Genomic DNA, 12,459 nt, shown 5'->3' on the forward strand with positions numbered 1-12,459 from the left:
AGCATAACAACCTTGACTATAGCAAATAGTATGCAGATGCTTTGGTTTTAGTATATAAAAGGTGGTCCTGGCAAAAGACATTTAATGCCACGTACTTCATTATTAAAGCTCAATGATCTCTCATGGCATTTCTTGGCCTGGTGACTTCAATCTCATACTGAAGCACTGTGCTTTTCTCAAAATATCAAATCTGTTTGGCATTTTAAAAAGCTATTCTGTTTTCCATCCCAACAGAATTCTCTGAGGTGTTAAGGGTACCGGCAAAAGGGAGGGTAGGTAGACAAGCCATTATTACCATGACCGTAGGTAGAAGCAAAAGGGGGATTTAATATGACCCAGATCCTAAAGATTCTTGGAAGCACCTACATGCAAAAGAATTTAGCATGAGGAATTCTTTTCTGAAGACAGGGATGCTAGCTGAATTAGTGATGGACAGGTTACAATGCTATAGTCCCTCTGGAGAGGTATTTCTAGCATCAAATCTTGGCTGCTGCTTTTTCCATTTTCTTTGTTACTACAAGTCACATTATACTGTTACCCATCATTTCTTCCAGGATGCTTCCTACAACTGTTGGTTTACCATCTTAGGCCACAATAATGCTTATGAATCCACTGCCTACTGATGTTTACCCTGAGTTTTTCCAACCATTTCCTCAAGGCACCTGGAGTTCCTGTGAAACATATGTTGGAACACCCAATAATAACAATCTTCCTTTGCTTCCAGCAGGCCGGGCACTGTCACTTACATACTTTTTGACAGTCACTATGGTTCAAAACTATTTGTAAGAATACAAAATAATAACATAAGGAAAGGCCACAGAGAAATAAGCAATCTGCACTGCACACACACAACTCGGGAGCAGGTAACACATCACTCAGTAGCTAAGGGCATTTGTGGTTTTGGGCTTTGAGGCTTACTGTGTGAGGGAACCTTCCAGGTTGCTGCGCTGGCTCCAATACAGAGTATGAAACAGCACTTGGAGCATGGGAAAACTTGACACATGAAGTAACCGTAATGTATTCTTTTATGATAGTACATTTATGTATGTGCATATGTATATATACATCCACACATATACATTTTTTGAAGAAATATTTCAGGGATAAATAGCATTGCAATGAATCAGTGGTATGGGGTATGTAGGAAGATGTGGCTAGATATATAAGCTGGTATGGATTCTAGGTGTAAACATCTGGAGGGAAGGGACTGCATCTTATTCTTCCTAACATCTTCAGCACCAGGCACAGTCTTGGTACATCACAGAAGCTCAGGAAATATCTAGTGACTAAATGAATGACTGCATGGCCATTGCCACTGCGGCTGTGTCAAAGCCACAGAATGACCGCAGTGGTATATAAGCCACCAATAACATAGGGAAGCCTGATAACTGCTCTCCTGGAACTTATGGGGGCAAGTTAGAAAGAAAGCAGGAACTTTGGGGTAGGAGAAAAGAATACCATTGGAATTCACTTTTTGAAACATTCTTTTAATTTTAGGTTGTGAAGGCTCTTACGATGTGAGTGACAAATTAAGAATACTAAATATCAGTTGGTAAAGCTTTCTAATTAAATTTAGGGCACAGCTGATCTGATATATATTTACATTATATATCACTGATATTGAGCTGCATGGTAATCAGAAACACAAACAATTCACATAATGACTGTAATTAATCAGGGGTTTCTACAATCGAACATAGGCGGGTTGGTCATTTCCTCCTTTGTGTTAGTTCTCCATTTTCTTTAACCATGTAAATCTGTTTGTTTCCCACTTATACCTTGAAATTCTTACTCCTAAAAAGACTAGAGTCCTGGATGCCATTCCAACAAGTTCCCCTGCCTCTGCTTCCTGTGGCTCCCTCTTTCTCCCTATACCCCTCCCACTTATCTCCCTTTGTGCCCCATCTGAGAATTCCCTTAGCAGTGCCTGTCTTGGGAGGTTGAGGGCTTTAGGCAGCACAAACTTTGAGACATGAAGTTGTGTATGTTTGGCCATGTGTGCCGTGGCTTGGTCAGCAGGCAATGCTGAGAATCATACAGAGGGGAGAGGAGAGAACACTACGTGAAGAGACTGTAGATTAACCCAGGGTCTTGGGCTGAGCTAGGGTGAGTAGGGTGGCACCAGACTTTCCTTGGTGTCCTCCAGAGCCTGTACTATCCTCTATTGCATTATTATAATTCTTCATGACACTTAGGAATTTTTTCATGTCTGTCTCCCTCTACTTTATGATTGCACCCCAAGACCTAACACAGTGCAATGTTCTAGTTGTGTACTCATGTGAGGTAGCTTAACAGAACCCTGGTTTTCAGAAACACACTTTATACCCAATTTTTGACGTATTCTGACATGTCTTAGCATTATTTTTTGGGATGAAGAAGTTTAATATAGATAGAGTTTGAGGTTAGGAATCTGTAAGAGAAACGTTTTAAATGAAGGAAAGAGCCTGAGAGGAATCAGCAGTGTTTGAGAGTGTGGGAGTTTACAGCAGAGACAGCACTGGGATGAAAGTTGAAGCCTGCTTTTCAGCCTAGCATGGCCCATAACTCTCTGTGTGATGCCAGACAAGTCGTTTCAGCTTTCTGCACATTCGTTTCTTCATCTTCAAAATGAAAAAAAAAAAAAAAAAACAGACTATATTATTTCTAGCTCTAATTTTTTTCCTTTGGCTCTTATATAATTTACTTCAGTTTTAGTTTACAAGTTGCCAGGGATCAATTTGAATAAAATGGAAAGTTAGGTTTAAATAATATTTTTATATGATTTTATTAAAGTTTAGCTTTTCTTCAAATTGGTTCACTAAGATTTTGAAGTTAAGAAAATTTTTTTGAAAGGCAGCTTGATGTCATGGAAGAAACATTTTATCAGGAATTAGAAGACTGACTTTTGATCCTCGTTCTGGCACTAACTGGTGAAGTGGTTTTGGCCAAAATGACTTATCTTCTCTTAGTTTTCTTCACCTAAAAAAATGAGGGGGACAGTTGGCAGAAATGCAATTCAAGTACACTGTGTGGTTCTGCTGATTGATAATATTTTATTTAGTTATTATAATGTGAAATCTGAACACTATTCTAACTAAAATTCTACTATGAATTTACTGGGGTAAGTGCATATCTGACATTGGGATAGGGAATAGGAATAGGGAGATATTAAGTGTGTATCATATGTAGGGATGGGAAAGTGAAAGAGTGCTCAATCCTGAATGTCTGTGGTTGAAGTAAAAAGATAATGCCTAAAATGGATAGAAGAAACATGAGTATGCTATTTAGAGATATGGGGGCAAAAAATAAATCAGCAAAAAGAGTTGAAAGTGTTTGCATCTGAGCTATTTTTCATAAGAAGTCTTATACATTTAATTTTAAAAACTATGTCCATACGTAATTAAGATAAAGCTTTAAGTGACTCCCTTTCTTCCTTGCCGGTTAGTCTGCACACCTGCCTGTAGTTTATTTAACAAGCCCTGGCTATGAATCAGGCACTCTGCTAGATGCTGAGAATACAAAGCCCAATGAGACCTGGTTCTGCACTTCATGGAGTTTTCAGCCAGAACTGGGAGGGGATCTGTACTCAATAATTAGTGCAGAGAGCAGGTGGGATCCTCAGCCAGGGGTCAGCACAATATGGTAGTGGAGCAAACCAGAAGAGCTCCTACCCCAGAGGCTAGGGGTCAGGAGAAGAGTCAGAGAAATTTTCCTGGAAGAAGTAATGTTCAAGAGGAATCTTGAAGAATGAGTAAGAATTAGACAGCGCAGGAGGGTGGAGATTTCAGGCAGAAGGAACAGCAGGGGGGTGCTGAGTTAGAAGTGATTAAGTGATAGCTTATTAATCCACAAAGAGCCCCTTGTCTGTGATCTTACAGTTCTTCTTACAGCACCCAGAATAACCTTCGTGCCTGATACATATTCATTGAGGTTTATGATCATAAAATACCTCATCTTAAATCAAAGCTGAATAAACCAATCAGAGCACACAAAGATTTATGTGAAAAATTCCAATAACCAGAGAAGTTAGAACTTATCACTGCTAAATGTATTCTTCCTTATTAAGAACATCAGGGAGAACAAAGCTGGAGGCATCATGCTACCTGACTTCAAACTACACTACAAGGCTACAGTAACCAAAACAGCATGGTACTGCTACCAAAACAGAGATATAGACCAATGGAACAGAACAGAGGCCTCAGAAATAATGCTGCATATCTACAACTATCTGATCTTTGACAAACCTGACAAAAACAAGAAATGGGGAAAGGATTCCCTATTTAATGAATGGTGCTGGGAAAACTGGCTAGCCATATGTAGAAAGCTGAAACTGGATCCCTTCCTTACACCTTGTACAAAAATTAATTCAAGATGGATTAAAGACTTAAATGTTAGACCTAAAACCATAAAAACCCTAGAAGAAAACCTAGGCAATACCATTCAGGACATAGGCATGTGCAAGGACTTCATGTCTAAAACACCAAAAGCAATGGCAACAAAAGCCAAAATTGACAAATGGGATCTAACTAAACTAAAAAGCTTCTATACAGCAAAAGAAACTACCTATAGGCAACCTATAGAATGGGAGAAAATTTTTGCAATCTACTTATCTGACAAATGGCTAATATCCAGAATCTACAATGAACTCAAACAAATTTACAAGAAAAAAAAACCCCATCAACAAGTGGGTGAAGGATATGAACAGACACTTTTCATAAGAAGACATTTATGCAGCCAAAAGACACATGAAAAAATGTTCATCATCACTGGCCATCAGAGAAATGCAAATCAAAACCACAATGAGATACCATCTCACACCAGTTAGAATGGCAATCATTAAAAAGTCAGGAAACAACAGGTGCTGGAGAGGATGTGGAGAAATAGGAACACTTTTACACTGTTGGTGGGACTGTAAACTAGTTCAACCATTGTGGAAGTCAGTGTGGCGATTCCTCAGGGATCTAGAACTAGAAATACCATTTGACCCAGCCATCCCATTACTGGGTATATACCCAAAGGACTATAAATCATGCTGCTATAAAGACACATGCACATGTATGTTTATTGCAGCACTATTCACAATAGCAGACTTGGAACCAACCCAAATGTCCAACAACGATAGACTGGATTAAGAAAATGTGGCACATATACACCATGGAATACTATGCAGTCATAAAAAATGATGAGTTCATGTCCTTTGTAGGGACATGGATGAAGCTGGAAACCATCATTCTCAGCAAACTATCGCAAGGACAAAAAACCAAACACCGCATGTTCTCACTCATAGGTGGGAACTGAACAATGAGAACACGTGGACACAGGAAGGGGAACATCACACACCGGGGCCTGTTGTGGGGTGGGGGGAGGGGGGAGGGATAGCATTAGGAGATATACCTAATGCTAAATGACGAGTTAATGGGTGCAGCACACCAACGTGGCACATGTATACATACGTAACAAAGCTGCACGTTGTGCACATGTACCCTAGAACTTAAAGTATAATAAAAAAAGAAATAAAAAAATAAAAAATAAAAAAAGAACATCAGGGAGAAATGTGTTTAGCATTGTGTTACCGATTCACCAGTAATTGGTATGTACATTTATAAAAAACAAATTAACAATCCAACTCAATCTTTAAGTATGACTAGAATTTTTATTACATAAAACTCTTCCTCCCTGTCTTCTTCCCCCACAATCATGCCATGTTGTAATAGTACATGATGCAGCTGTTGTTATTGTTGTGTTTGTCTCTCTCTTTTTAAAGACAATCTCAGTTTTAAAAATAATTTAACTGCAACAATCCTAAAATTGCAAAGAAGCAGTATCATGCATGGCAGCAGGCTGGAAACCAGGTGACTTGAGTTTGAGTTCTAGTTCTACCACTTATGAGCTATGAAACCTCATACAAGATTCAAACACTCAAAATCTTGGTGTTCTATTCTCTTAAATGGTAATAGGTACATTCGCCCCCATGGAGTGGTGAGGTTCAAAGAAGAAACAAACCAGTGTGTGACTCTAAAAAAATCCTTAATCTCTTTGGATTTCAGTTTCTGCATCTACAGAATGAAGGGAGTTGCATGCAGACATAACCCCTTATGACATTTCCAGCTTGAAACCTGTTTATATCTACATAAAGACGGTTTGAAAAAATGTAAACTAGCATTCAAACATATGATGCATTAAAGAATTACTTTAAATAAAACAGAAGAAATGGAGAACTCATTCTATTTTTCTACTATAAATTTTTGTAAACTCCTACCATATCTATGACTGTTTTATTTGTTAATGTACTTTACAACTACCAACCACCTGAAACCACGGAAGTGAATGAAGTTGCCTGAAATGAGAATTTAAAGTGAAAAGGGCTCAGGGGAGAAATGAATCAGTGAAGGAGACTGAGAAGAAGTAGACAAGAGGGAAGCTGGGAGGAGATCGGGATTATCATGGAAGCCATGAGAAGACTGGGTTTCAATGAAGAGGGAACGTGCTGAGTTAATGCAACTCAGGGCTAAATAAGATGATGAGTGAAAGGGCCCTCTGAATTTAGAACATGGAAGTTACTTGTGACTTCAGCAGGAACAATTTTGCAGATGGAGGAGGCAGGGCCCTGTTGGAATAAGAGGTGAGTGAATGGAGGTCCGAAAGTAGTCAGTGCATGTAGATAATCCCTTTATGAGGCTTTATTATAAAAGATTAGAATTACATGAATTAGAATGATAGGAGGTGAGATCTGTGGGGTTCAGAAAAATATTAGAGCATGTTTAAATGCTGATGGGAGGAATCCATAAGTGAGAGAGAGAGAATGTGATCCCAGAGAAAAAGGTGTCAAAGGATGGAGCCAGTGCCTGAGCAGGAGGGAGGAAAGACAGGCCTTTGACAAGAGACAGGAGAGGCTGGTACAGCTGCAGATGGGCTTGCAGAACTGAGCTTGGGAAGTCAAAGGAGCTCCCTTCTGGTATCTTCCATTTTCTTTGAGAAGCACAAGACTGGAATATTGTCTGAGAATGTAGGTGACAGTAGTTTGAGGTTTGAAGAAAATGAAGACTGCACAAAAAAAGTCATTATGGAGATTGGGCTTAAAAGACTTTTTTTTTTTTGGCTCAGAAGAATTTTTAAATTTCTAAACACATTCCTTTAAATGAAAGTTTTGAGGAGCATAACCATCTATTTGGAAATTATTAAGTGCTAGATAGATGTGAAAAAAAAGTAAGGAGGCTAAATCAGTGAAACCTAAAGCCACATTTTGGACAAACTGCAAATATTTGAACACAAGGAAAGCCATTCTGCACATACCACCTCCCAGAAGTTGTTCCTGAATTTCCCAAACAAAAGATGCGTTCATTTGTCTGGGTGCTCAGAGCTCTCTGTCCTTTCCATATTGTCCTTTGTGCTGCATGAGTCCTAACAATCCACATATGCTTTCTCCACCTGCTAACCTGTAGGCACCTTAAAGGCCAAAGGCCACAGTCCATAGCTGAATTACATAGTGTGTCTTTCAAGAAATGCTACCTTTGAAATGGTTACATAAATCTTATGTCAAAGAAGAAATGTTATCTGATTTATACAAATTGGCTTTATACACACTGAGGAAGACTCTCACGGCATAAAGTGAGGCATCTTTGTAAGAACAAAGGGTTTCATTGAGTACCCATGGACACAAAGAAGGGAACGATAGACGATGGAGCCTACTTGAGAGTGGGCGGTGGGAGGAGGGTGAGGATCAAAAAACTACCTATTGGGTACTATGCTCACTGCCTGGGTGAGAAAATAATATGTACACCAAACCCCAGTGACATGCAATTTACCCATGTAACTCACCTGCACATGTACTCCTGGAACCTAAAATAAAAGTTGGAGGGGGAAAAAAAAGAACAAAGTGTTTCCAGAAACATCAGCATAGCAAATGGGTGGGCCACGCTTGGAAGCAAAGTGCTCTTTATGTGGGTCACATCACTACTCTACGATTTCAAGAGAGCCCTATGTAGCCAAGTATATTCAAGGAAATGAAACAACTCCCTCCCCTGCTCCTATTCTTCTTAGATACAAAAGACAGATAATTATCTAGAGTATTTCTCAATATGAACAAAATGGAAAAGTGACCTTTGAGTCTGTGACAGTCTATTCACGTCAGTGTTTTTAGCAGGAGCAAAGCAATGTCCAGGCTTAGGGAATGCCCACAGGAGCCAACTTCTGCTCTCCCTCACATTACATAAACCATAAATAAAAAGAAACAGTTTAACAGGCAGCCAGACCCAAATAGCTCATAGGCACCTCCTGGGAGTGATAAAATTCTCCTGCTGGTAGACTTACATAAACCAAGATGCAATGAAATTTTTAAGGATATTCTCCTTGCTTAATAAACCTGAATGTTTTAAGCCTGAAAGATGGCTAGACTAAGAGAGGAAATAAATCAGTCTAGCAAGAAAAAGCAATCATTCAGAGTGTTGGTAGATTAGCTGAAACATACAAGAGATCAAATTCAGTGATTTAAAAATCATGTACTTGCTAGTTAAAATGCCCATTTCTAGCTTTTTACCCATTTTAAAACACACTAAAAAGTTTTACCTAGTGATTTAGTTGCTTAATGCTAAAACTGGGGCTTCTATCCAATCTCTGACTTGTTTATGTTCAAAACAGAACATACAATACATTTCAAAGTCTGAAATTTTTTACAGATTCATCTGTTGTTTGATGGCAATTAACAACAAAAAAAGCACTTTATCAGATAATAAGTCAATCCAGTTGTTCATCCTGATCGTAATAAAATCTTAGAGGCTTTTTTGGAAAGTGGTATTTCCAATTTATTAAAGCAAAGTACCCAGACCATTGTTTTGTTTGATTTTAAAAGAATAACACAAAAACGAAGAGGATGAGATAAAAAAAAAAAACTGGTAGAAGATTGTGGAATCAGTCTGAGAAGTCCTCCTATTCTGTCCTGATTTCCGACAACCACTGGGCTTATGAGAACTTGCTAAGACTGTGAAGCACACATTCTATTCTAAATTACCCTTGTTTTGCTTCTCCTTTTAAAATCTTCAAGCACGCACCCTGAATGAAGACAAAGAATGAGGAGGACTGGCAGGATAGTTATGTTGTCTGTGGGCAAGATATGGCTAGCAGGGCTGGAGTGTTAGATATGGATAGCATGGCTGGGAGTGTTTTCTGGGGAGAAAGGATGTCCTGGGGTAAACAACTAGAGCGAGAATTGCGGTGCTTAGAGCAAAAAGGAAATCTTAAAAATAAAACAAAACCAATTAAAACTAAAATATTAATTTTATGACAACTAATTAGTTTCCAAAGTATTTAGAGAGTTGATGGTTTTTCAGAAAATTGCAATGCTAGTCCCAGTCAGGTAGATTATTTCACTTTGAAATCTCTTCAGAAATTTAATGCATGGGCAACTTGCCTAGGGTCATACATAGTATGTCTGGAGTTCTTTGGAATTCTGACTCTCCATATGTGTACTGGCTCAGCTTTTTGGCAAAGGGTTATTATAATGTCTACTACTGGTGAGGGGCCAGTACTGCTGAGGTGCTCATTATTAGTTCTAAGATGGCTGCTCTGCTCTTATCTATTAAGAGACACCATGGGAATGATGTCTCCCCTGACAACCAGAGGATCTTAGGTAGGGAGGCAGCTGTGCTCATTTGTATTCATACTGCATGGTGTTCTTGAATGCATTATAAGTTTATAATGCAAAGAAGATTTTTATGGGAAAAAAAAACAGTATGTGGGAGAAGTGGAAAACCTTTCCTTGGTATGCACGTGTTTTATATGACAAAATATTCTGCATTTATATTTCTAAAACACCAGAGAGATTCTACAAATCTATCTTCTAAATAAAATAAGACAAATGGAAATCAAATGAATAACCAGTTGGTCATATGTCTTGCTGTGCCTACAATAGTTCTGGTTAATGCCTGTTGTCTCAGCATAATTATTAAAATGACTCTTTTCAGTCTCATCAGCAGAATTATATGATCACCCTATAATAACTGGACATGTAGACATAACCCAGCCTCTTGGAGGAGTTAATTATACCATTTAGGTATTGAATTAAACTGTTTCTTGGCAGCAATCACCAAGGGCAACAGTGGGTTACACACATCTCACCATTTGATAGAAAGAAGCATACATGCTTGCCTATAAAATGTTTAAGACCATGGTAACAGCACTTTTGAAAATGCAGGCCAGGTGCGGTGGCTCATGCCTGTAGTCCCAGCACTTTGGAATGCTGAGGCAGGCAGATCACGAGGTCAGGAGTTTGAGACCAGCCTGGCCAACATAGTGAAACCCTGTCTCTACTAAAAACACAAAAAATTAGCCAGGCATGGTGGCAGGCCCCTATAATCCCAGCTACTCGGGAGGCTGAGGCAAGAGAATCGCTTGAACCTGGGAGGCGGAGACTACAGTGAGCCGAGATCGCGCCATTGCACTCCAGCCTGGGTGACAGTGCGGGATTCCGTCTCAAACAAAAAAAAAAAAAAAAAAAGAAAAAAAGAAAAATTAAAAAGAAAATGCAGAATCTTTTGAATTTTGAAACAAAAAGTCCAAACTTTTGACCAGGCGTGGTGGCTCACACCCGTAATCCCAGCACTTTGGGAGGCTGAGGTGGGTGGATCACCTGAGGTCAAGAGTTTGAGACCAGCCTGACCAACAAGGTGAAACCCCATCTCTACTAAAAATACGAAGATTAGCCAGGCGTGGTGACAGGCACCTGTGGTCCCAGCTACTCGGGAGGCTGAGATAGGAGAAATGCTTGAACCCAGGAGGCGGAGGTTGCAGTGAGCTGAGATCACACCACTGCACTCCAGCCTGGGCAATGGAGCAACACTCTGACTCAAAAAAAAAAGTCCAAACTTTTGAATTTTGTCTTGAAAAGTAACAGATAAATTTTCTGGATCTGCTTTCACAGTGATTCTTTATTAAAAGTTAGCGCATGACACACAATTTTCAGCTTTTTAAGGTCCTTCTATAGACTCTAGGCAAAGGTGATCCTGACAGCTAGGACCACTTAGCCCCAAATGCTGCTCAGCCTCAAGTTAATTCTGCTGTTGGTCCACTGTCTTCTCATACACTTATTGTCTAAACTGCATTTTCTCTTGGGAATAAGCCCTCCACCTTGCATTTCCCTTCTAGTAACTGGGTCCCAATTTGGTTCCCTACTGCATGAACCTATATTTTGGTTCCTTGCCTTTTCCTTTCTCTATTTAGGGGCCTGTTTGTGTGATCCTGAACTTTTCTGATCTGGACTCCCAGCCATTGCCAGTCATCACACTCCTCACTCTCCATTTTGCTATCAAGGACTTTTCATCTCTGAATAGCTGTCACTTAGTACAATGCCTGGTGCATAGTAGATCCTCAATAAATAGTTGTCAAAGGAATCAATAATGAACAAGAACTGAAGCTTCCTTCTCATTGACTGGAGCTGGTTTGCTTCCAAGTGCCACTTCTACCCTGGCGCTTTCCACTATTAACAGGGCTTAGGGAGCTAACGTTGTTTGCATATGTTAGTCTTGGGTGAGTTAATACAGCCACAGAGCTTAATGAACGCCAGTGTAGTTGCTTGGTATGTCCCTTATGGGGCAGCTGCCTAGGGCTGTACAGGGTAGGTCTCAGCTGAGGCAGTGTGAGTGGAGCTGAAAGTCACACAATGCTCACATCACCAACACCAGGCTTTAAAGAAGGTGGCCAAAAGAAAGCAGCTCTTTCTGTTTTCTAACCGGTTTGCCCTGAGAGGTCCCACTTTGCAATCCATCCTCTCGGTGGGAGAGCCTTTTTCTAATTTCATACAGTAGCTCATTTGTGTTGGAAGAGGCCCTAGCAGGGCTAACATTACCACAAGGAAACATAGTAAGTGAGTTTTTGGCAAGTGTATCTCTTAAGGAGCAAGCATCTGTGAATGAGTGAATCTATTATCTCCTTTTTTCTTATTATAGGTAAAACCCAGTATCTTTCTCCTGTTAAGTTCATACAGACAGACTTCATTGAAATTTAAGGGCAACAATTTTAGCATGGTAGCTGACTACCCAGATTTTTTTTTTAATTGTGCCATTATATTAAAGCAATTTTTCCCAGGGAAGCAAGGTGAACCCTCTTAGCTTGGAAGAACCCTTGGCTCTTTCAGAGGCTTTCCTCTTACGAGCCTCTAATCTACCTGTGAGACCTAGGCATCTTGTACCACCCCCGCCAAAAAAAAACCCAGAGTGTAGACAGGTAGTTTGCCTTGCCCATATGCACTTCTCTAGGATAATTAAATATATATTTTGTCTAGTCTTAGCAGATACATGTAGAGCAGGTCCTTGAATAACATTTTGTTCAAGGACATTTCATTATAAAGTCAGTGAGAAAAAACACAGATTCCCGGCCAGGGCCACTGTCTGTGTGGGGTCTGCACGTTCTCCCCATGCCTGTGTGTGTTTTCTCTAGCTACTCTGGTTTCCTCCCACATCCCAAAGCTGTGCACTTTAGGTTAACTGG

General features: G+C 39.8%; 1 protein-coding gene across 4 annotated transcripts in view; it reads right to left on the reverse strand.

Annotated features, from left to right (window-relative positions):
• The window catches only part of VWA8 (von Willebrand factor A domain containing 8), a 395,962-nt gene that overhangs the window by 65,467 nt on the left and 318,036 nt on the right, over nt 1–12,459 (reverse strand). Inside the window, exon 38 of one of the 4 annotated variants that reach the window (XM_016925243.4) lies at nt 1,467–2,600. The exons of the other annotated variants lie outside the window; for them this stretch is intronic. Within the exon in view, the coding sequence (XP_016780732.4) occupies nt 2,529–2,600 (72 nt within the window). The 3' untranslated portion in view covers nt 1,467–2,528. Of the gene's footprint in view, nt 1–1,466; nt 2,601–12,459 lie in introns of those variants that run through there. 4 annotated transcript variants of the gene reach the window in all.

The sequence above is a fragment of the Pan troglodytes genome, chromosome 14, assembly GCF_028858775.2.
Source record: "Pan troglodytes isolate AG18354 chromosome 14, NHGRI_mPanTro3-v2.0_pri, whole genome shotgun sequence".
In the NCBI taxonomy this organism is placed as follows: Eukaryota; Metazoa; Chordata; class Mammalia; order Primates; family Hominidae; genus Pan; species Pan troglodytes.